We start from the raw sequence: 25,161 nt of genomic DNA, 5'->3' as shown, positions 1-25,161 counted from the left end.
GCAGAGTTAATAAAAATCACTTATGGTTTTCAGAGAAACAACAGCATTTCATTGTCCAGGATAACGGTTTGAAGATGAGGTAACAGCTTTGGACGCGCCTGTTGCTAAATTCAAAGCTTGATTTTGTTTTCATCTTAGGAATCAGGAAAATAAAGCATTTGTAGAGAGTTTGTTGCATTAATTAACAACTACCAATGTTCCCCTGTGGTTTCCAACCACTTTGAAGATTCCTTCACAATAGACTGAGAGACTTAACCATTTACGAACTGAAGAGAAAAAAATCTCTGTGATTGGATCACAATGCCACATGTTGGCTGATTGCAAGCACAGGAATTGTATCGTAAAAGCAAAAACCGCCTCTTGGGAATCATGTCAGGAAAAATCCCAGGGAGGAAACGCTGCCAGCTACTCTTCACCAACGACTGGTAAAAAGAGATTTTTTTAAAATCCATTTTTACTTTTTTTGCTTCAAGACAGAGAGATGTTCTAATCCTCTGTTCATTGTTAGGCTTGTGTGGGACTGGCCAAGGGAAATAGCTTTTTGATGGCAATGGAGGGGAAAGGGAGCTTTGCCAAAGAGGGCTTCAGAAGTTAATGGGCCGGTTTCTATGCTGACAGTAAAATCTTGGCTGGAGCCATCAGGAGCTTCTGAGGCGTTATCTTCTTCAGCGGTTTTGAAGATAATCTTTAAAGGAAAAAACAGAAAATGACAATGTCAAGAACAAGAGAGATGTCGAAAAGCAAAGGTTTAATCAAGACTTACACCAAGATGGAATTATCACCAAGCTAAAGCTGATTTATGTTGAGGAAGCATAATAGTTTAGAGAAATTCTTTCCAGATAACAGTTGTAGCCTTGAGATCGTCTCGCAAGCAAACAGCATCAATGGTGGATTCACATTTTGATACACCACCAAGGGTTGCAATGGAGTTCCTAGTGCCGGAGGGTGATGTTTGATCCAGTGGATGAAATGTTGCCTTTGGTAACTGTTGCCCCTGCAGAACAAAGAGCCGAAAAGAAAATGAGACCCATTTTCTCAGTGAGTGCTCTTACAGACAGGTGCTTACAAACAGTGATCTTTATTTCAGCTAGGGAAGAGAAAAACAGGAGCTTCTTAAGTATTTTAAGAATAACACTGCATGCCGAAGTGCTGCCAAACCTTTTCGAAAGCAGAGCACTGTGGGTACTGTACGTTTCATAGCACCGCGGAGTGGGGAAGATCCAACCGGGCAGCCCTCTGGCACAAATATTGGTAAGGTAACCTGAAGCCTTGAGGACGGATGGGGTGACCCTGGCCTTCATGTTTCCTTCTGCAGAACAATGAGCCAAAAAGAAAACAAGTCCCATTCGCGCACATTGAACACAGGTGCTTGCAGCTACAGTAGGGTAGAAGAAGAGCGCCTGAACACAGAGTTATGAGACTGCTGTGGTAAGATTTTAGTATCCTGTAAACTGACAACATTCCCAAACACGTAATTAATCACAAAAAGTCGCAGCAAACTAAGAGTTAGTCGATGACAGGCAGAGGAGGAGGAGCGGCAAGGAGAAGGAGGTTGCTTCCGAAACGAGGGCTTCGAACAGTCTGCTGTTGTGTGTGCACATATATGTGTGTTTCGTGTGTGTGCCCATGTGCATGCATATGTGCGTGTCTGTGCTTATCCTCCCATCCATGTATCTCAGGGTTTGGCAGAATCTTCTTCCGAGCAGAAAGCTAGCCAATAAGCCACGAGCCACCAGCAGCCAGGTCAGATTAGGTGTCTGTCGTTGGCCTTTGTGCTGATAACGCTGCAATGAGTGGCACTTCCCTACCGCCACTTCACCTCGGCCGTCCCACACTTGTCAGTCCTCCACCGGTCAGATAGAGTCTGTCAGTTAAATAAGAGATAAAGGGAAAGCCAGGAGGAGGGAAGGGGGGTCTTCTGTGTTAGTTTAGCACCCTAGTCGAAGGGTTTTTGTTACTGATGAGGGTCACAGAAGGAAGGAACAGCCTAAAGACAAAGAGGAAGGGGAAGGGAAAGTTGACTGGCACATTAGCCAGTGTCTCCCTATCACTCTGGTTAATCCGAAGAGACAAGGGATCTCTTGAGTTGTGGGGATGACCATGGGAACGGGGATATGGCGAAGCGAGAGAAGGGGGGGACACAACTGTCGAGACCAATTTGCCTTTGCATTCTCTGATCACAGATGTCCTCTCTCTGAATTTATCTCTCACTCGGTGGCTGTTGATCCTTCTCATGCACACCAACGTAAAACTATAGACATCGGTGTTGTAAGATTAATGCTGACTTTCCCCTTTTTTACGCCTCTTTAACTTAGATTGAGTATTTTTCCTCTATCTCTCAATCTTGCTCATTTGAGCTGTCACGGTCTCCTCCTTGCAACCCAATTAGTATTTCATAAGAAGCTCATCACCTTTTCACACATATCACTGATGATTAGCCTTGTGGGATAACCTCCACAGAATAGTCTCCTGGGTAGATTTAGTCAGTCTGTCAACAGGCATCAGTTCAGGCGGGATGAGACCCATGTCAAACATTGCCTCTCTATTTCAGAACAGAGGCGCATCTTCCAAATACTGTTATTGAACTGGCACTACAAGAGTGTAACCTAGCCCCCCTCCACATAAATATTAAAGGTGTATAGTTAAGAAATATTAATGTCATACCCAATCAATCATTATTACCTACCTAGGGGCAAATCCTGTTTGAGGTGTAGCAGCATTAGCAATTTTTAGCTTTGGAAATGTCTGGATATCCCGTTTCTAAAACGTGTGCAACAATGAGCCTCCTCTCTGCTTGTCAAAATATTTTGCCTTTTGTCCTGAGGAATCTGTTCATTTCAGTGCGCTCTCCGTCAATGCCGGTGCCACTGAGGAATTGGAAAAGGCAATGTCTCCACCTATAGGTGCAAGTCAAGAACTACAAGTCACAACTTTTTTTTTTCTTCCCAATGCCTTTAAGAATCCATACAGAAGTTAGGTACAGTAAGTATTAAAATCAAGTTTACTCAGGAAAAACCTGAATATTGAAAGACACCAATCATCATGTTCTGCTCTCATAAAGGAATGAATAAGCTATTTAGTGATCAATCAATCATTTTTTATGTGCTATCCTTTTTTGACCGGATTAATCAGGTGCTAATGATCATTTCACTGTTACAGTTATGTTTATGAGTCAGCTTTTGTGTGTCTGTAGCAATATTACCCGAAGTGTGTGATGGAAAATGCGTTTATTAAATGTATAAAATGATTATCAATTTTGTATGTCGTCAGAAAATTCCTGCAAAATGACTGAAGGGACATTTTTCTTATTTAGAAAGAGGATGCTTCTCAACATTGCACCCATCAACCCGACAAAAAATATTAAGAGACGCTTTAAATGAATATTCAGACACTCAAGAAACAGCAGGCAGTAATGATGAAGTCCATTACAGTTTCTGGTTGGTCGTTGCAAACTTTGTAACTGAAGAATAAAACAGGAGACAAACATTTTAAAGCAGTTTTGAGTTTGTAGATGCTATATATTTGTAAGTTTGGAGTAAATACAAAGAACATACATACCATCAAACAAGCATACAACATAAAAACATACAAGCCCAGTATAGAAAAAGAGAAGATCTTTGCCTTTTTTATACATTCTTATATACACTGTAGAGTATTAAGATATTACAGAAGATTAAAACTGGGAGATTTGTTTTCTCATGTCATCTGTGTGTCAACATAACGCTTTAATTTCTTAAAATCTAAGATGAGAAGCGCAAAATGTATGGAAGGACATACATTCAGAACAAACTAAGAACAGCCCGTCTTAAAGAGTGATAGAGAAACACGGGTGACGATACAGTGCCTTTTTCCTCTGCTTGTTTATTTATCTTTTGTTATGCTGCTTTTCTGGTTTGGGTGATTAAAATGTGCTGTGAGACAAATACAGTGCTACAAAATAAGTCAGGGAATACAGGGAGGTGATTATAAGATGATGTCTGATACATGTATCTTGATTATATATACCAGTCAAGAGCAGTAAATTATTATTTTTTTTTTTTAGCAATGTAACACACAAAGCAAACAGTGAGCAGAATGGAATGCTTGTTATATGTGCGGATCAAAAAGACGACTATACACTGTAGAAAACCTGTTTGTGTTTCGCACAAGAAAAGCAAGTTTGTGATCATTTGTCACAGTGATCTGATCCCTCCCACCAACATTCCTGCTGTATCTCAAAAGGAAATAAGTTATTTTGGTCCAGGAAAAGGTCTCCGCTGTTTTATCCAAGGAAATGAGGCTGGGTAATTTCTGCACACTTGTGAGAATATTTAGTTTTTCTCAAAAAAACATCAAAATAGAGAGTCACACTTTTCTTTATGCTTTCTACAAAATAGAGAGTACAAAGTTTCAGTGGGAGGATTAAGGAAGAAACATGAACAAACTTGAGGGGAGATGGTGTCCCTGAGTGTGTGTGTGTGTGTGTGTCTGTGTGTGTGTGTGTGTGTGTGTGTGTGTGTGTGTGTGTGTGTGTGCTGGTGTGTCTGCCTATATGGTCTCCACATAATTGGCAGGGAACAAGCCTTGACGGCCATCTTTGCTCCACCCCCTCCACCAGGCTTTGTCCACCGTTTCCACGTCCCGGATGATGTCACCAGGTTCAAACGAGATCTCCGATTCGTCCTCTGTGGGAACCGCAAGATAACATGGTGAAGACCCACTAATCACGGTGTAATTACTGTAAGTGGAGGCACTTTATGTGCACATGCGTGGCGATTATCCTCTAAATAGCAGCTTACCTGCTTGGTAGTCATACAGAGCTCGGACGCACATTTGTCGTTCGGCTAAAACCTGAAGCGGAGAGGGAAATGGAGTTAGAGCAAGGCTGCAATCACGCAACACACATCGTTTTAAAATAAAATTCGTAAGAGGGAAAAAGAAATCACTTTCATGGAAACTTTCCTTATGAAGAATATATGATAGAACATATGAAGAACAGTCTGATACATCTTATTCCTCTGTGCCATAAACCGGCATTATTGTCCAAAAATCTGCCCCTTCTGCTGTAAATGCTCATTAACAAACCCAATGTGTATTAATCCACTGCTGAAAATAGTCCCTTACAAATGCACTGTATACTCCTGCTTGAGTCACACTACAGAGCTGAGCCTTTAAAGACCTCCTAAATATCGTATTATTGCTTCTCGTAAATGTTTTAATTAAGAACAGATTTCTATTTTTAGCCTAACAGCAGGCTTCACGCAAGACACTGTACCAGTACAATATGTGGTTTTAGATTCAGTACCTCTTGTCCATTTTCTGAGATCTCCTGTTCCTTCTCCTCACTCGCGTCATCCTCCTCCTCCTCCTCCGCCGTGCCATGAAGATCGTAGCACACAGCCGGCTCCGGTGAGCTGAGTTCAGTGTCAGATGGACTCAACGATCGTTCTGGGGAAGGAATTGTGAAAAGCATTCATCACAGCCCAACCAGCACAGAGAATTAATGGATTAGCGTATAATCACCAAATAATCCTACATTGTACAGTATTGTTTAAACTGATTTGTTGCCAGACCTATGCCATTCTGTTCCTTGGTGTCCTCTCCATTCGCGATCCCATTGGTTGAAAGGACGACGGTCTCGTGTTTGATTTCTTGACAAACTGGTTTGGCATCTGAAACAGTGACACATCATCAAATGTCCAAGGTACAGGGCATCACTTCAAGTGTAACAATACTCTTTATAAGATATCAAAATACACAAGAACAAGATGGCTACCTGTGACTGCTGACTCAGCAGGCTCAGCGGGGGTCTGACCCTCTTCTGATTGGTCATTCTCCTCTACATCTTCTTTTGCCTCCTCTTCCTCCTGCACCACCTCCACTGGCTCCTCCAGTGTCACGGGCACAGCTTCCTGTTTCAGCCCCTCTTCCTCCTCCATCTCTTCCTCCTCCTCCTCCTCCTCCTGGTCCCTCTCCTGCTCCACCTTCTCCTCCTCGTGCTCCTGCTCCTGCTCCTCTGCCTCAGTCTGGACTGGTTCTGTGGTAACAGCACAAGGCTGTTCTTGTGTTTCAGCCATCTCGTTCTCCTGATCCTCCACATCCTCTTCCTCATCCTCCTCCACCAGTACAGCCTGTACTTTGTAGCCAATGTCTGAGACCAGCTCAGTGTGCACATGAGTGGCTGTGTTGAGGTCTGTTGATTGGAAAATGATATAATTAAAAACACAACTGTGTATTTGACAAGCTTACACTTGCAAAGGTGCAGATGGATGCTGTGTTTGTCTGTGCTAGAAAAGCTGAACAAAAAAGGTTCTTTGAGTGCACATTACAGTTAGGCTTGGCATGACTAAGAGTAAATGTGGTTACTATAGGAATATGTAATTGTGACTGGACTGTAAAAATATTCTGAGCTCTGTCATTTCAACAGGCCACTGATTCATAGTCCCTGGCCTGCTTTACACTGTCTGGAGTATGTGGAGTGGTTTTTGGCAAAAGCATCTAAGTCACTTTAGCCTGTAATAAAATGTTTAACAACCAATATTTAATGTCAAACGATTAATATCTTTGGCAAACAAACGAGCAATAAGCAGAGTAGTATGCTCTTCCTCACATTATATCATCACCCTGAACAGGGATTTTGTTGTTTTTGAGACCTGCTCTGCAGATTAGCCTCAAAAAGGACACATAAAACAACAGTGTTTAACCAGATCTTGATATAATTCGTCACGTGCTCTTCCATCCTACCTGTGTTTGGCTGTGGTCTCTCTGGAAGAGGAGCCATTGGAGCCTGTGGAGGTAGAGCAGGCTCGAAGCAGAAAGTTGAGTGCTCTGGCTGGGTTGGGGTATTTGGGGGCGAGGCAGGAAGGGCCTCAGGATATGACTGAGACGGGTTGTTTTTTACTAAATTGGCAGACAAGGACGCCAGGAGACTAGGGGAGGCCGGAGGAGCAGAGGGTTCTGTGGGTGAAGGGGGTTTGGGCTCAGTAACAGCCTGATCCTGGATGTTAGTTTGTGGAACGCTGGGCAGCGATGAGACCGGAGGGGTCGGCCGAAAAGGTGATGTAGGCGGTGACATGGGGGGCCTTTGTGGAGAGGTGACGGGGCGGAAATTAGGGCTCGTGGGGGGGGACGCGGCACGGTAAATGGGGGAGGGAGGTGCCCGGGAGAAGGGGGAGACCAGAGGAGAACTGCGAGGGGAGGATGCCGTGCTCTCCTCCGATTTAGAGAAGATGAAGGCTGTGTCTGTCAGACTACGCTGGTATCGTCTGAATGGTTTGCCTGGAGAGAAAGAAAAGAGTTCGTGAGGAGATCTGAAAGAGAAAGAAAACACAGCGCGCTCAGTGAGCCCGTCCGGACCCTGTTTAAGCTCACACACAGCGTACACACCAGAGCGGTTGGATCCAGGGCTGGTGGGACTTAATGATGATGATGACGACAGCTGCCTGAAGAACTCCCTCGGGTTCATGGAGCGCTGGGACACTAACGCTGCTGCCTCCTACAGGTCAAGGCAGCATGTGCAAGAAAGTGAAATGACTAAACAGAGCTGGTGAGTTCTGGAGCAGGTTTCAGGAAAACCCAGCAGTCTAATGGCACATGTGCTAATTCAAAGCAACATTAAGTCACGTTAGCTGGAGAGGTTTGTAGTTGTCTAGGAGTGACTCACCGCTGCTTTCTCTATGGATTCACTCCTTCTCAGACGAGCCCTCATATCTTCCTCGTTCCTCTCCCTCTGCTCCTGCTCCTGTCAGTGCAGAAACACAGCGGCAGGCATATTTACATATTCACAAACCCATTTCAATGCTTTTAATCTCTTCATTTAAAATAGAGCTGTTTGAAAAAGTGGATGACACAACACTTGAGACTTGTGAAACTTGAGTGTTTTGACATTTAGCCCTAATTAATGATACAGAAATCAGTGCCCGCTCTGAATATGGCAACCACCAGTAACTGCTGACACAAAGCGATGTCTTGCAAGTATTTTTTAGTCATTATCTTGAATATCCCTGACATCTGCAAACCCCTCGCTACACATAAACCCTTACCTTCACCTGTCACAAATACAAACATACTATAAGTAGTCTGCATTCAGACCCAAGCTCTAAGACAGACTCCAAAACAGAGATTTATCTGGTATATCAGCTAAAATTTGAAAACACATCATATTTAATGTTACACAGTTTGAACACAGAGGCCACAATCCAGGAGTGTTTGTGCATTCAGCATACTGTATGACTCCATGTCAAAATGTCTAGAAATCTGTCATGTCTGGCTATTTTAAGCACATTAATGCATAGCAACAGCTCGGAGTACGTGACAAAGTCTCAGTGACAGGTTAATTTGTTTGTCTTTAGGTGAGAAATGACAAAGTTTTTTAAATTATATAGTCTCTTATATGTCTGATTATAAACGGGTTGATCAGCAGTGGGTACATCAGTCCACATGGATCAAAGGTTCAGTTATGATGTCCTCAGTCCAGTTCTTACACAGAGATCAGTGAATTCTGGCCGATCTAACCAAACTCCATAGCTACAAGGTCAACGTTTGCCACTCGGCAAAGTCCGTGAAAACACGGGCCTTTTGCTAAAGCCACGTTTTAAATGCAAAAACTGTGACAATCTAGCAAGATATACGTGTCGTTTTCACTCACCCATCTAAATTTCTCCTGCCTGCGCAGCTTTTGGTCTTCCTCTGCCTGTTTTCTTCTGCAAGATTGAAAAACAAATAAAACAGCACCACTATTTATTTTCCAAAACACAGCGCATTCACTCGTTAAATGGATCTACTTTGTTCTTCCAAGCCATAAAAACATACCACCACTGGAGGGCACTATTGACAGCAAACAGGCATTGTTCTAACCTCTGCTCCTCAATCATCTGCAGCTTCTCGTTCATCTTTCGGTCCCTCTCTTCTGCATCCTTCTTTTCCTTTAAAACTCGTTCTTTTTCAAGGCGCCGTCTCTCCTCTGTGGCTCGCCTCCTCTCCTCGTCTTTCCTCTCTTCCTCTTCACGCTGACACACATAACAGGAACAATGGGAGAGTATATTATACTTTCAGGGGTAATGGCAGTAAGCATCCAGGTGAATTTTAGCCACTCAAATGTGGCCAAATTGAAAGGAGGGTTTGACAAACCTCTGCACGTGCCCAGAACGACTCTCTGTTTATTAGCCTCATCTCCATTGCAGCATTAGTTTTTCTGTAGTTTGTACCCTATAAGAAAAAAACAAAGGAATGTACAATATTGCATCATTTTCCGTGACTTAAAACTGAGGCAGGCATCAAAATATTTCATTATTTTCATGAGCATGACTGAATAAACATATAGGAAGTTTGAGGGGATAACCTGCAAAACAAATTTCTCCCTTAAATCATTTCACAATGTGTATATGAAAGTCTCTGTCTCCACCTGATGGGCAGATGCGGTATTGCAGGAGACTCACCACTAATTCCTCCTTGTCCGTGGCCCTGGAGCTCCTTCTCACCCACTGAGCAGGAGTATGGGCCTGGGCCTTGCTGAGCTCCGCTCTTATCTTCTCCTCCGTCACATCGTCCACCTTCTCTGCACTGATGAACACATGCGCTTCCTGAAACATGGAGGACAGGGAATAAAAAAAGAGATGTTGAGAGTTAGTTGAGTTAAACGCATGTGAATTTAATCCACCCTTACATGCTTTCCTGTAGCCACACACACACAAAACCACACACAAAGGCTAGAAATCCATACACAAGTACACACAGTCCCTTTGGTGGTTTACTCTTGGTCTGACTTGGAGTTATGCAAACTTGGAGCCAAACAGTTGTGCAACTGCTTCAGTTATAAGTATTGTGAGAGAACAAAAATACTTGCTGACTTTAGCGTGAGGACAGGAATGCATTGGTTTGGGTTGTTATAGATAGCAGAGGGGGGGATAGGAAAAAATGAAAAATGGGGGGGTGAGATGGGGAAAGTGAAAAAAAGAGGGTGAAAGCATGTGTCGAAAAAGGTAGGAAAAACAACAGTTGCTCAATACCTGGAAGTCAAGCTTTAGGGAGATTCAGAGATTTGTAAGAAAAAAAAGAGAGATCATGTTCAACAACCACAGCTCAAAACACAGTGTTCCACTGCTGCCGCTTCTATTGTAGGTGTTACACATTGGCTGAACCCATCCATGTGCACTGTGCAGGCATTTGTATGTGGCCAGAACCTCAGCATAATTTCCATGGCGGGTAAGTCCAGGCTTGTTGATGGAGGGCCAGGTCTGTCAGCCTCCGACAGGAAACCACAGCTTTATCTGAGTGACAACACTGACACTGACACTGAACAGAGCGTTCAATGTGCCCTATAATACATGTCAGCAGAGGGTATAATCCATATCACTCTAGCTGTCACTGCCAACTGCACACACACAGACCAGACAAGCAGTCCGCAGAGCTGCCAGGGATGCTGGGAAAATCATGGAAACAGACAAAACCGCAATCTGCAGAGAGAGCTCTCAGTAGCGTAGTGCTCTGTTCAGTTCTGCAAAGTGCAAGTGTCGAAAATCACTATGTTTGCCCAATACTGACACTAACCCTGCATCCTCATGTAGTGGAATCACTCAAGCACAGGAGGTGCAGAAACCGCCAGGGTTAGCGATGGTATCACTCATATTCAGAAGAAATGCGCTCACAGTTCTGCATGGTGGTTCATATAAATGCAGTGCAAATGGGTCATTAAACACGCGCAGTTCAGACAGCTGCATGCACATAAGCTCACATAAAACAGATAACAGATAGCAGAGCAGTTTGCGCTCAGATCACACCTTTTTCATAGCTCTTTTCATAACACAACATGGCTGCGAGCCATCCAACAGCATTCAGGTGCTGGGATTTCAAAACAAATCTTATTTATCCTCTTGTTTAAGATGTAAACCATCAGTGTTTGAGATTAAATAAAGCCGCCACCCTCCTCTCAGCCTCCCACCTTCCCCCCATTGTTCTTTTCCTTCTTTTCTTTTCACCCCGTTTCAACCTCATAACGTGTGTGTTGCTGTACGTGTAATGATTTCACAAGTGCCAATCAGAAAGCTTTCCATTTGAGTTTCTAAAAAGCTCCAGTTAATAAGCTGCTTTATTAAGGCAAATGTGTCACAATCACCCCCCTCCATGCCTATTATGGCCATGATGAATGTCGTGTGCGAACCGACAGTCTGTTTACAATTCATGGCAGTGGTGACCTTGGCAATAAAAACTGGCTGTTGGTATGAGAATATAAGGAACTCAAGGTGATGTGACAGGTTGAGAGTTACCAGCTCGATATAATTGTGCTCAACTCTGCACAAGCTGTCTAGTCTGGAACCAGACTGCTTCATGCAGTCCTACTCTGGAGTTGTTCTGTCAACTACGAGAGGCAGTAGGTGGATGTGAATCAACTCCAGCTTGATGGGTCACTTATGATTAATGTCATTATTTGCATGCAATATTCTGAGTTTAGATTGTTCCACTTCTACCCTGTTTTGAAAATTTTAACTTTCCTTTAAATATAAAAAGTATCCTGAAAGTTGATTCATGAATAGTGAGACAAGACTTGCATTAATAGCATATTATGTTCTGAAGATATGTCACTTACATTCGTAATGGGGGTTCTTCAGTTGAAATAAGAGAGAAGGAGCTGATGGTGCTGATTGATATGAAGCTGAAGCCTCTGTTCTCAAGTGTGTGTCAGGGCGAGATGACAGATTTGAATGATCTAAAGAGCTTCAGGGTTTAGTGCCTTAAGCCAAACATGTCGCTTTATTCCTTATTTACAATAGAGGCACTGTTCTTTGTTGCAATCCAAATCCCCCGCTCCACCTCAGAAGACATTTGGACTTGTGCCAGGCTGTCATGTGGCCAAATGTGGTCATGTCTGTAATGCATTAGATTAATTCTTACACGGATCATGAAATTAAAAGTTAGAAAAAAAAGCCTCATCTTCTCCTGTCTTTTTTTTTTTTACAGCCCTTTGCCATACGTCAGATACTCACATCCCCTCCAGTGCTCACATTATCAACATCTAATGCTCTCTCACACACACACACACACACACACACACACACAGAGTGAGAGCCCTTCTGACTCAACTTTACTCTGCTATTATTTCAGTGGAAATGCAGAACAATGGAAACATCTGCACCCTATTCATATTTCAGCTTTCATAACACAACGCCACACTGGAGTACAGTATGTAAAGTACCCAAATCTGCTGCTGCAGACTCGCCTTGACAAAACCCCCTCACTGCCAGCTGGGACATGCAGCATAGCAAGCCAGAAAGACAGAGACAAAGTGAAAAAAAAAAGCAGGAAAGAGAGAGGGAAAGAAGCAAATAACAAACTAACACAGCGCCAAGGGAAATTCTAACAAACTGAATCCAAGACAATGAAAATCAGCCTTATTGAGCTCCCAGCTATTACCATCAGTGTGCAAGTAGGTTACCTCAGTATTTTGTTTCCCAGTCATTGAAAGGTCAAGTAGGCATTTAGCTGAGAATTTGTTCAAGGCTGCAGCATCTGTTTTTTTTCTGTCCTTCACTCAGTGTAAAAATACATTAAAAGCAGAAGGCCCACATTGGTTTGATTTAGTACTAGTTATCCTTGAAACATCAGTGTTAAAACCTACACAGTGCTACTTCATGAACTGCTCATTTTTGCCAGTTGGCTGTGAAACGCCACATTTCTGGCACACGACAGATAGACAGAAACTATAAAACAAACCGGTTTGAGTAATCACTTTTAAAGAATTCATCACACACCAGTGATTTCCCAGACAGAGGTATGACAAAGACTGCTGTGCTGTTTTACAAGCTTCCCACGACGTTTAAATCAGCCTTTGCCAACATATGAAGCAAAATCCTTTTCATCCATGAACAACGTATGTGACGGGAAAGGCGATTAAAGACAATTACGTGGCCTTAACAGAGTGCGAGAGGCGTCACGCCTGCTGGCACAGTGAGAGTGAACAGGCGACGAGACAGCACAGTTATGTCTCATCACCACAGTCTGCAAAGTTTCTGCAAATGCAAGCCTCATGTTTGGCGATGATGTTCATGGTGCAAGGTGATACAGTATGTTCTCTTTTAGCCTGAATTATCTTTCGGTCATAAATCTGGGATTGAACTGCTGAGCAATGGAAAATTAAAATGACTGTTGCCTGTTTTGATGGATTCACAGAGAAGTGGGATAGAAGTCACAGGTTAATTTCATTGCCGTGACACAGGTCTGGCCGTCAATGTGTGTGTGTGTTTGTGTGTGTGTGTGTGTGTTTGCTAAGGTTAGAGGTCACACCTCTCCCACAACAGATGATTTTCTTCACTCCACACCAGACTGACCATGCAATCATTTCTCTACAATTTGAAATCCCAAATGAAAAACGTACAGAGGCTCAAGGGTGCTCCCTCTCTCTCTCTCACACACACACACACACACACACACACACACACACACACACACACACATACACACACAGTCTCACAGAGAGGTTAGGGGCTTTTATACAGTGGCTCATAAAATCCCTGAATCGACATTCGCTGTTTAAAAAAAAGAGACAAAAAAAAAACAACAAACATTCCACAGATGCTTCTGCAGTTGACTGGACGATGCCTTTATATGGAAACTAGTAAACCCAGGGGTCAGCTGAACCTCTCCCAGTAAGATTTAAACTAAACAAACACAGTTTGACGGGCAGATAGAGAGGAGCGGTCGCAGCTGACATCGTGACGGATGGAGTTTCTCGCAGAGTGCACACACCTGAATCATAAAAATATACAGGAGTTCTTCATTCTCTATCCCCTCTACTTCCTGTCTCTCCCGTCACCACCTGAGTTTGTGATGTGGCTTTGTGTTGCACCACAAACAATGGAGCTTTCAACCCAAAACTCAGCTGGCCCCCCACCCCTGGTAGCGACAAGGCAGATCAATCTGACACAGGAGCAACACTGCAGTGGAACAGGAAGTGGACTGAGGACAGGAAACTCTCAAAACAATACAAAGTAAACTACTGTGTGTAAATATAGAGTTTGTGAGCTCAAAGTCTAGAGTCCAGTGATAACGAAAACAGAACAGGACATGACTTTTTTCGCTGTTGCAGGTATTATGTACTCCACTGCTCCTCAATACTAAAAACGTCCTCCCTGATGCGCAGACAAACAAATGGACAAACTACAGGATGAAGTGCACATTAGCATGCGTCATTTCCAAAGTTTAGTGATAAGTGATGAAGCACATCCTGATCTACTCCACCTTGAAGAAGTGTTTGATGGCCGGAATGTGGCTGGCACATTCTGTCCTTCGGTAGTCATCCACATTTTGGCCGACCTGCGGACAAACACAGGATGCAGACACTTACATTCATATCATACCTCTCTCAGAGGAGACTGAAAAAGGAGGAAGAGAGAATGAGGAACGACTGGATCCACACTGCTGTAGTCTCATCTGAGTTTCATCAAATTGACCATTTGGATGGATGAAGTACAATTTACAGCATATCATCACAGAACTATGTAGCATTATCTTGTGCATTTATAAACCTAATATACAAATAATCCATTTGTGTGTGTATTTTTCTTAAACATTCAACCTTTGCATGCTGCCACCATCAGCGCAGAGCAGCAACACTGTAAACCATCTGTCTCTCGTGTAATTCTGACCAGAACATGTGTGTAATGTATATATGCGGCCTCCTATGATTGCACATGAGCTTCTAACTATGTTGTGGAAAGGGTGGATTTTCAGAGGCATTGGCAACCTGCCTGTTTTCATGAACTCCATGTATAAAAAACACCGTGAGTCATTTAAGTGTCACACAACTGTCTGTCTGACAAATATCAGACATGAAGCTCAAATGAGGAGCGTTGCGCACGTTCTGCTCACCCTGTGATTCATAAGCTTTAGCGCTACACTGACGTAATGCTCACACAGTCTCACACCAGTTTCCCACATGTCAGATGCCAAATGAGCATGTGACAAAACAGGACCATATAATGTGAATAAGCCAAGAAGGATTTCCTCCAGATCGTTTCACAGATTAAGAAGTGCATAGATGTTTTCTGTACGTGGCTGCTTAAGAAGTTAAACCCATTACCATGGAATGTCTCTGCTTTATCTAAATCAATGCAAGTCTGTACGCGCTTCTGTGTGTGATACCTACTATTGCCATATGGTATGTATGTACAAAATATGTGTGTTTCAGTAACTTGTGCTGCTGTTTCTTTAATATGATAAGCTTGTGCTTACAGGAGCTAAGCCTGCCTGCCACTCACCCAGCTGATCATAGCAACCCGGGGGCCTCCTGTCTCCATGTTTCCCACTTTGCAGAGGCCATATTGAGGCTTGGAGATGTGAAACTTTGCTGCCAGCTCTGGCACACCACCCACTGTAGAGAGAGAAGAGGCAGAGATTGGGAGAAGATGGAGGGAACAAAGGAAAAAGGAGACTGATGGAGAGTGTGACAAGAAAAATGCTATTTTTTCTTTCAAGAGCAAATTGTAAGGATGTTACAATAATCATGAAACACAAGAGGCACGTGACAGTCCGCCTTACCTCCTGAATCAGCCAGTTTGAGCTTGTTGGTGACTCCATCATATGCGAAAATTGCCCTGTGGACATACAGACACACACAGGTCAGCTGCTGAGAAATCTGGGTGACAAATACAGACATACTTGGAATATTCAACGTTAAAAAAAATGCCAACAAAACACAAGTTGAACTTTTCTGGACTAAACTTGCTCATCCAAAACGTTCATATCCAACGCGAGCGTGTGGCCAGCTGGGTACGCCATGTGTTCAGGCTTTCATTGTGCACAGGGGACACACACAGGCACGCACACATGCACAGCCAGATGTTTTACTGCACATACTTTGTCTAAACCATAAAAAGCTTCCCGACAGTGCAAAGCATCTCTACAATGCACCAACAAAAATCAATTATCTTCAACTGTGACACATGCACTTGTTCACTTTTTCCCTTTCTATCTCCCGTCCTGCCCTCGTTTCACACAGGCCTTTACTGTACACGTGTAAAACAGGAAGCGCTCAGAGAACAATAACCTTCATTCAGAGTGTTTGCCTCACAGATGGATGGGTCCTGAATGTCAAATAAATGAAAACAGTGACGTTCACTGCTACAGCGTTTTTGACATTTTGCAGGTGAAAACCTGTCCTACCACACCCACTACGGCAACTCAGCAACTCATGATGTGTTACCATGAGCCCACTGAGATACAACTGAACAAACTCAGTGCGTAGTGACTGTTTGCAGGTGGCTCAGTCAATATCAGTGACTAACATGTAGCTTTTTTGCAGAACCACCAAGACAGAAATGTGTGACTTCATGATCAACCAAACAGAAAAGAAAAAAAAACTCAAATAAAAGATGAATGGGATGTTTATTTTGGTACTTATGCCAGACATCATCCCAGCTGTTATCTATTCCACTCGTTCAAAATGATACCCATATGCTATTTGACATGACAGGCTTCTAACATAATCCTGATTCATGTGTGTGTTTGAAGCACAACTGGGGGTAAATGTGTGTTTGGGTCTAAGTGACTTTACGAGGTGGCCTACAGAGAGAGGAATTGCCAAAGCTTTACAGGACTGTGTGTCTGTGTCTGTGTGTGTGTATGTGTGTGCACGCACAAGCACGTGAGTGTGTCTGACTGTGTGTCTGTGTAAATCTCTCCCTGTAGGACTCCTGGGGGTGTGTCGCTAACATCTGGAGCTGGGTAGCGAGAGCAGAAGGCCATGAGCAGCTATTACAATGGGCCAAAGGTGAAAGGTGTGTGTGTGTGTGTGTGTGTGTGTGTGTGTGTGTGTGTGTGTGTCAGGAGGAGGGAGTGAGTCAGTGAGAATGACACACAGAGAGAAAAAAGAGAAAGTATTAGTTAAATATATCGGTTTGGAATAAGAGTTGGACAACTGAACAAATACATTGGCTATCTGTGATTGGCCGAGTCCCTCAATGATTGATTGATGAGGCAATTTTTGTGATTTTGTATTGCTAATTTAATGGATTCATGGATCTAACTCCATTTAGACCAAACCAGAGGTGGTGCTTGTTAGAACAGTAAGATGATTACCTAAGATTTTGTCAGTTTTGTTTTGTTTCTGACTGATTTAAGTGTGTTTTACAAGGAGCTAACAAGCTCGCCTGAATTTGGTGAAAGACAGAAACTTGAATTCAGAAGGTGCACGGCTGTATCTTTCTGTTTAATAAGGAAACTGTCCCCTGCGTGCCCCCCCCCCACACCTCCACAAACACACCGACAAATCACAAGCTGGAAAATTTCAATATTTCGTCCACAGCAATTTGGCGCCAACAGGCCAGCCAACTCAGTTAGCATCTCTGAATCACTCTGTTATTTTTGCCTGATACAACAAGGCTCTGTCTTTCCAAAGAACAAAAACTGATGAAAGTCAGTTAGTATGTGTGTCCGTGTGAGTGTGTTGAGGACACAATAACCATATTGTATGCCCTATTGAGCAAGCTGCACTTTAGCCCTGTACGTGAGAGGAGCCAGTGTTCACTGCATATCTGTCATGTTATCTATCAAAAGAGTTAGTAAGTACGATTTCCCTAGAATATGACTCAAATTGTGGAAACATTCTCCAGGACAGATTTACGAGATCTTCGTGTCACCTGGATCAGTCACATATCTCTTCAGGGATCGAGGAACGATAACTCTAGACACAACACATTCCAGTCCCTCATTAGCCTCAGCAGCATCCAGAGCTTTGACATGAATCCATATTTAACCTTGGTCCTCATGACATTCCTAAAGGTCAGCATTTGCAAGCAGTCAAGGTCAAAGGTCACTGTGCCTCTGAAGGAGTCTTAATTGCATGTGCAAATTCTCCACCCACAGGGAACAGGCTTGCACATGAGGATACACTGCTGTGGGAGACGCTTTGTTCTGCCAGAGCTTTCACTTAGATGGAGTTTGCACAGATCCTATTTTCAGGCATTTTTCTCCTCAGGACTTCACTTAATCCCTGTTTTGGATGCTAACAAGGCCAGTGGGTTTACACCCGCAATGATTTTACAAAAGAAAACAAAATAAGAAATGGTCATAATCAATGAAATCTGCACAGAAAAGCATTATAGGGGTCAGGATCTGATCCCTTTAATAAACTTTATTGTGCTAAAGCATTTGGAATATTCATCTCTCCCCTGGTCTGCCCTGCACTGGCACAATAAAGTTTATTGAGAGGATCAAAATACCATCCAGAAGCTTCTTTCCACTTTTTCTGAAAGTCTCATTTTAAGGGCTGCTCATCCCTGCAATGGTTATATCAAAAGACTGTCTGCATGGTTGAAACTCAAATAAATTCTGCAACTACAGTGTATTTTTGGTTCAGTGAATGTGCCAAAGGAAAGTAAGAAATCCTTGCTGCTGACATGAAATGAATCTTTGACGAGAAGGTCTGCAAAAGTTCACAGTTCTGGCCATTACAACATTTTAAAACTGTGCTTCTACTACACTGCAGCAGAGCCTAATGTCTGTAGTAATTAGTGGTGTGACAGAACATAGGTGATCCATGATGTGTACGCATCAACATGCGTGTGAACCACAGATTAATTGAAAAGTTTAACCATAGCGTGAAAAACAGTTTTCCCGGGAAACTGAGCATGCTTGTCATCACAGACATAGATTATGAGATTATGATGTTCATTGCAAATTCAATAAGCATTATCTGCTGCCTTCCCTTCGAGACTCAGCTCTGCTCTTTCACCAGATCAGCTCCAGCCCCTTTGCCTGCCTGTCACAGCATCCTTCAATGTTGATAGGCTATTACTCCTGACGTGTAACCAGTCAGAGAGTGCTGTGGGTGGGACACTGAGTGAGACTACACAGGCTAGTAGCGGCTACATAGGAGACAATGCAGCACATTTTAAAATTAATTTATCGCTAGTCCTTCTTGTTTTGCTGATCATAAAAATGATCCAATCCGTGACTAAAAACCATGATACGATCTGAACCATGAGCTTTGGGATCCGCTGCACCCCTGGTGGTAAACCGCTGATTGAAAATCTGGATTTGCCAGCAGTGTGGTCTAGTGACTGTGGAGGGACAGACGATTGAGATTCAAGTTCACATTACAAGTGTTTAGCCTGCTGAAGTGTCCATGAGCAAAATGATGGATCCACATGGTGCGCCACATCCAGGTAAGCCAACTTGGATTGTCTGCACCACTTGATTAGCTTTGTTACCGTAATGCAGCTGAAGCAGCAGCAGTAATAGTCATCGAAAAATCTTTCCGAACAGAACAGATAGGCCCCCATTCCTTCACACATGTAGGCTTCTTGAGAGCTACCCTGACTGATGAGAAAAACAGACTCTCTTATGTCTGTACTCCAGCCCACCTCCAAACTCAGCCAGCTATGACCTCAGCTCTGAGAGAGGGAGGGACAGAGGGTGGAGAAGAGAAGAGAAGAGAAGAGAAGAGAAGAGAAGAGAAGAGAAGAGAAGAGAAGAGACGTATAAATCTAAGAGGCAATCATTAAGTGGAGTGGAGCAGGGGCATGAAAAGGGGAGAGGTTGAGGCAAAGACAAGAAAAAACAACGACGGAATAATCTGAAACAACATCAACTTTTTCTTGAGTAATTAACAATGATAAATCTGTGTGTCATTACCACAGCCAGCCACTAAATGCAGCTATAAAACAAATAAACAGCCATTCGTCTCTCAGTACTCTAAGACAGAGGCATGCATCATTACATAAACACAGACATGCACACACACACACACAAGCACACAAGCACATGCGCACACAGTCTACTACAAGCTTGAGCCAGTAACAATAGAGATGGTTTGTTTTGGACTACCAGAGCCTCTGTAATACCTCCAAACATGCTGCACTCTACCATTTCAACAGGAACATAACAGAAGCAGATGCTGGAGAAGGCTTGTTGTCACTTATCCAGGTGTTCAGCTACACCAGGCTAAACTATGGACCGTTTCAGCGATGTGCAGGATATAAAATGCACACACTTCTCTTGTATTCTAATTCCTAAAGAGCCTTAGGGAGATTTTCTTCTTCTACTCTCTCTCGCAATTTTGTTTTGATGCTCTCAGGGAATGCATTTCTGCACATTGTTATGCAATAGGACAGCACAAAATAAACCTGTGAGAATACATTTTGGGGCGCAGAGCCAATAATAATTTCTTATATTCCTTGTTCACATCACCAATTCTACCTTCTCTCTATATATTCTGCTGATATCTCACCATCATTACTACTCTAACTTCATTATTCTGACCCCCGGTCTCCTACAACACGTATTTCTTTCCCCTTTTTTCTAATCCTGTCACAGAACGTACCTCTTTCACAAACCGAGGCAATATCTCATCCTCATCTTTTCCCCCTTGACTCCACACATCCTACCCTCTGTGCCTCTCTGACAGGCAGATCTTGTGGGCTCATAGGTCATTTATTCATTCCGTCTTTGCCAGTGGGGGAGATATGAGAGATTTGCAGTGATGCACGCTGTTGCGTTTTGATAAACTGAGAGTATGAAAAAAGGACGAGAGGCTGGGAGCTCCCTCCAGATTTCGCTGCCCAGATTAAGCTGTCCATCAGATCATTCCTCCGCTCCTTTTTCTCTTGCTCTTCCTCTTCCACATATTGCACACACGTCCCCAGCGGCTCCACCAACTCTCATGAAACGTTTGTTAGACCTGTGATTCTAACAGCGCGGTCTTAAAATGATTATTTCATGCTCTAACCTCCATCAGATTTGTATTTTTATGACGACTACCTTTCCACAAGCTCCTCTCTGTTCATTTCATTTTACGTCATATGTTTTTTTTTTTCTCCCTTCCCCCCTCGGACCCCCAACTTCTTACTCTTGGCTCAAAGCTGACCTGGGCTCCAAGTGCTATTTTTAGCCTGTCTCTGTCTACCTCTGTCTGTGTTGGAGCGGGGAACTCAAGAGACGTCCCCGCAGCTCACAGCGCTCATTTCCTCTCACCAAACATGGGCAAAAAAACGTCCAGCCAGACTCCACTGCTGAAAAAGTCATTTCCCCCCCTGTCCGGCATGTTACTCATAGAGTGTCCATGCGGCGACCCCAGTGGTGCAAGCATTCCTCCATCCGTCTGGACTGTAGAGACGTGTGGAGGTTTATGGGTAGAGGTTGAGAAATGTGAGTAAGAGAGAGGAAGTGACGGAATGAGAAGCATATAGAGCATTTCAGTAAAAGAAGAAGAGACGTGTGCTGGATTTGTCTGGCTTGTAGAGGCCTGCAGGACGCTACGCTCTGAGGTCATGCATCACTGTAAATATCACGACTGAAAAACGTGGCTAGGTAAACCACAGGCATTCAAACTGTAATATGGTGAAAGATGTTGCTAGGGAGGGTGCACGCTTTAATTTAGAAAAGTTTTATGAGGTTTTATATTGTTCTGCTTTAAAAACAAACATGCACATAAAGACACTTAATGGTTCTCAATGCAAGAAGATCCTGGGTTTGAATCCCAGCTGGGGCAGAGCCTCTTTTTGAGGAGTTTGCATGTTCTCCCTGTGTATGTGGGTAAACTGGGTGTTTCTAACAAATGCAGACAATGAATGGTAAAGAAAGGAATCGTTAAAGAATGAGCTAAGACTGCCCAACATCATCCACAATCCCCATTACTTGAAACTGCAGAGACCCTATCAGTGTTTTTCTCTTTGGCCCCTCATTAAGTGATGAAACACGGATGTCAAAATGATGCAGACTGCTGATGAGGGATGATGTTTATGCGAACACCTCTCTGTGCTTATTAAATATCGCACAACAGAGTTGACCCAGATCGACTCGGAGAAAGAGTGCCAGAAAGAAAAAACGCAGACTGAGTTAGGAGGGGAAAAGGGAGAGAAAGGATGTGACAGTGTGTCTAGAAAAAGAGGTAAGGAAAAGGGAAAGCTGCAAAGAAAACAGAGAAGGGAAAAGCACAGAAACAAGTCCTGATACTCATGATTTGCTGCAGAGGGGTCAGTCAGGTGCCCCGCAGAGAGTGGGCTGTAACCACTGTAATCCCCACAGACCAAGCAACAGGGCCCCTTAATAAGAGCTGCTGAGCAGGAGGGGATAGAAACACGGCACCAAAGACTCCCACAGGACAACTTAAAATCATATCATGAAGTAATATGCTACAAATGAAATGCATCTTGGTTATTAATTGAACAGAGAAATGTGATGTACAGTTGAATGTGCTCAGTGGAAAACAATGTCGGTGTGCTGATGTAAGCAGACAAAAAGACAGCAGCTAAGGGGATGATTGTGGGGTGACGTCACATATAAACAAGCTCCAGCAGTATGTGGTTTATGAAGCGAGGTGTAATATCCCTTAACTATCATTTCAGCTGAAGTCAATACTTAACATGCCCCTCTCCCACTGAGATGGGATTCATGTCATGCCCCATGAGAGCAGTGTGTACCAAAGTCACTGTTTGTGCAGGAAGAATAAGCAGAAGCATGTTTTTATCATAAAGCAACACATCCTCATAAAACATATACTGTCTAACTTCAGTCCACCATATCGTGTCTGCCCCATTCCACATGTATTATTGTGTGAGAAGTAAAGCTGGCTCAGAGAAAGGCCTTATGTAAACCTTTGGCAGAGGCTCTACGCTCGTGTTATGATGTGATGGTAGTGCCTAGCACAGAAACCTTGATCCAGTTACCAAACCATGCCAAGTCCCAGTCAACAGCAATTACATTGGCCAAACAGACTGTCAGGATATCCTACTGGACACACACCCACACACTTACACACACAAAGAGTTTGCTTCAGTCAATACTTCACATTCAGTAAAGCCTAAAATTAGGTTAATAAATTACAGCAGTCTTACAGTAAATGAAAGGCGTACATATTCTCTGAGAATAAACACTGCAGAATGTCCCATTTTAACAACAAAAATTATACTACATGAGGGACAATGTAAAACTCACGATATTACAGTTATACTGCACCACAAAAAAGCTTAACTCATGTTTAGTCCAGCCGCCTGCAGCAATCTTACCACAACGGCAACTAACAGAAACCTTGCTGAAAAGCTTCTTTTGCTGCTCTGAGAATTCAGATCAACACAAAACTGCTGGACCAAGCATGAATCCATAAAAATACTTTTAAATTGACAGAACTGATATGAAACACATGTGCCATGTGAGCTAATGGACTATTAACATACTTTTAAGACAATGGTACCGTTTGGCGCTATAACATAAAAGGATAACTGTTTGTATTCCGTCTTGTCATTCACTGCCAAAGTTTGCATTTTTACTTTTGTGGAATATGTTAAAATAATCTGCCTGTATCAATAGAAAACAAGCACACTTGCACGGCTCCGGTGACCCCAGAGCAAACAAGGTAATGCAAAAATCACCACTTGCTTTGCATGCTTCAAATACTTCTGAAAAGTTTTGACAGTCTTGCTGCAGGATGTTGAAACATGCTCAAGTGGAACTGTGACTTCACGTTACTCCAAAGTCTCAACTGTTTTGTTGTGTCCTTTCTCATTCACTTTCATGCAAAAATAAATAAAAATCAGTTTCTGAATGCATATATTGAGCAGTAGTAACATCAAGTAGCCTGTACTTTGTCACCATGGCTGTATTTCTCTGCTTTTTATTTTGATGATGATGATGATGATGATGGAGGAGTAATGCTCATACAGATGACAAATCATGTTCCACTCCCCTTTAAACAACAGCGATCTAAGTCAATCTGAAGTATAAGTTTCATCCATAAGAGTACTTCCTCAGATCCACCCAATGAGTAACACTGACTTGTCTGTACAGTATTTGACTGGGTGGAGGAGACAGCAGACTCCCCTGGAGACTATTACAGGCCACTGAAGCTATTTAGCCTGCAGAGAATGTTAAATAGTGGGAGAAATGACAGAGGCGATGGAGAACAAAATTATAAGAAAGAACAGAAAGTGTAGCTCAATTAAATGCAGGAAACCCTGGGTAAAAAGAAGTACATCAACAAACAGTATCAGTCAGTGGGGGGGTGAGGTGATGAGGGGCAGAGGGAGAGACTGGATGGAATGCTGACAGGAGGAGGGGAGGGAGGAAAATTTCAGTTCTCAGCATAACACGGAGCCAGAGAAGTTTAGAATATGACAAACTAAACAAATAAGTAATTAAATCACTGCCAAGCAGCAGTGAGAGAAAACAGCCCTCTGTGTGCTGAGGCAGATGGAAAAGAGCGGGGGACGGACAAAGACAGAGAGGCTGACAAAAAGTATGCTGCTGTATGATAGACGTCAATTCATAACGTCCTGAAACAGCTCCAGCAAATACAGATAAAACCCATCATCAACTCTTAGACTGGAGTCTGACCAGCTGATGAACGCTATGATGAAGTGTGAGGTAGTACGTGTAGTGGAGGATTGCATGGACAACAGCTGGTCTCCTGTTACACCTATGAGCTAATCCACTGATAGCATTAGCCAGTTGCTCTGTAAACAGAGCTGCACATGTACTAATTACTTGGCCGCAACATTTCTCTCTAAGTAATATAATCCACGCCATCAAGAAAGTGTGTGTCAGTCTAGGTGTGTGTCTGTTTTGCCATATTTTGTCTCAAGACATAATGTGTGAGCAATATTTATTACCGTTACGTGACATGTCACGCTAAATCCCGGGCAGGCTGAAGCTTGGAGCATCTCGGTCTTGCTGGTTTCAAAGAGATTCACAGAAACTGTATCCCTCTGTTTCAAAGCCATAGGACATACATCAATTCAGCAAGACAGACTACACCTCCCCTGCTGTGTGTTGCATATGTAAGAACTGAGAGGGTGCAGCTATGTTTACACTCAAAGGTCCAACAGTTTGTGTACCTTTAAAATGTATTTTTGTGTCTATTTCTTATATTACAGTCTGTTGGCATTAGAGAAAGCAGCATTTGGAGTAAAGATGATCAAAATCTATTTTATTCTATATTACTGAGGTTGCTCTCCTTTGAATAAAGAGTCTGTAGTAATGATGTTCTCCTCTGTGTGGATGTCGCTCCATGAGTAAGATGCATCTTCAAGTAAGCTAAAGCTTAAAGCTAAGTGGTGAAATCCATGATTTGGGTTTAATTTAAGATGGTTGCATGCAGCTCGATGACATGAAGGAGTGTGCTTAAGAGTGATGGGGCACACCAGAGGGAGGGATATACTCAAGTCAGAGAAAAGTCACTCAAAAATAAGGTTCACA

The 25,161-nt window shown here is 43.0% G+C and overlaps 1 protein-coding gene across 1 annotated transcript in view; it reads right to left on the bottom strand.

The window, feature by feature from the left end:
- Positions 1–3,490: 3,490 nt before the first annotated feature.
- Positions 3,491–25,161, bottom strand: part of LOC143321434 (uncharacterized) — a 30,564-nt gene continuing 8,893 nt past the window's right edge. Inside the window, exons 2-16 of the mRNA XM_076731773.1 lie at positions 15,511–15,566; positions 15,231–15,343; positions 14,212–14,286; positions 9,417–9,560; positions 9,109–9,186; positions 8,836–8,987; positions 8,627–8,681; positions 7,643–7,720; positions 7,366–7,474; positions 6,724–7,257; positions 5,756–6,172; positions 5,553–5,651; positions 5,285–5,427; positions 4,779–4,830; positions 3,491–4,664 (exon numbers count right to left, since the gene is read on the bottom strand). Of these exons, the coding sequence (XP_076587888.1) occupies positions 4,528–4,664; positions 4,779–4,830; positions 5,285–5,427; positions 5,553–5,651; positions 5,756–6,172; positions 6,724–7,257; positions 7,366–7,474; positions 7,643–7,720; positions 8,627–8,681; positions 8,836–8,987; positions 9,109–9,186; positions 9,417–9,560; positions 14,212–14,286; positions 15,231–15,343; positions 15,511–15,566 (2,242 nt within the window). The 3' untranslated portion in view covers positions 3,491–4,527. The remainder of the gene's footprint in view (positions 4,665–4,778; positions 4,831–5,284; positions 5,428–5,552; positions 5,652–5,755; positions 6,173–6,723; positions 7,258–7,365; positions 7,475–7,642; positions 7,721–8,626; positions 8,682–8,835; positions 8,988–9,108; positions 9,187–9,416; positions 9,561–14,211; positions 14,287–15,230; positions 15,344–15,510; positions 15,567–25,161) is intronic.

Source organism: Chaetodon auriga, chromosome 5 (assembly GCF_051107435.1).
Source record: "Chaetodon auriga isolate fChaAug3 chromosome 5, fChaAug3.hap1, whole genome shotgun sequence".
In the NCBI taxonomy this organism is placed as follows: domain Eukaryota; kingdom Metazoa; phylum Chordata; class Actinopteri; order Chaetodontiformes; family Chaetodontidae; genus Chaetodon; species Chaetodon auriga.
This window is presented reverse-complemented; position numbering and strand designations above follow the sequence as displayed.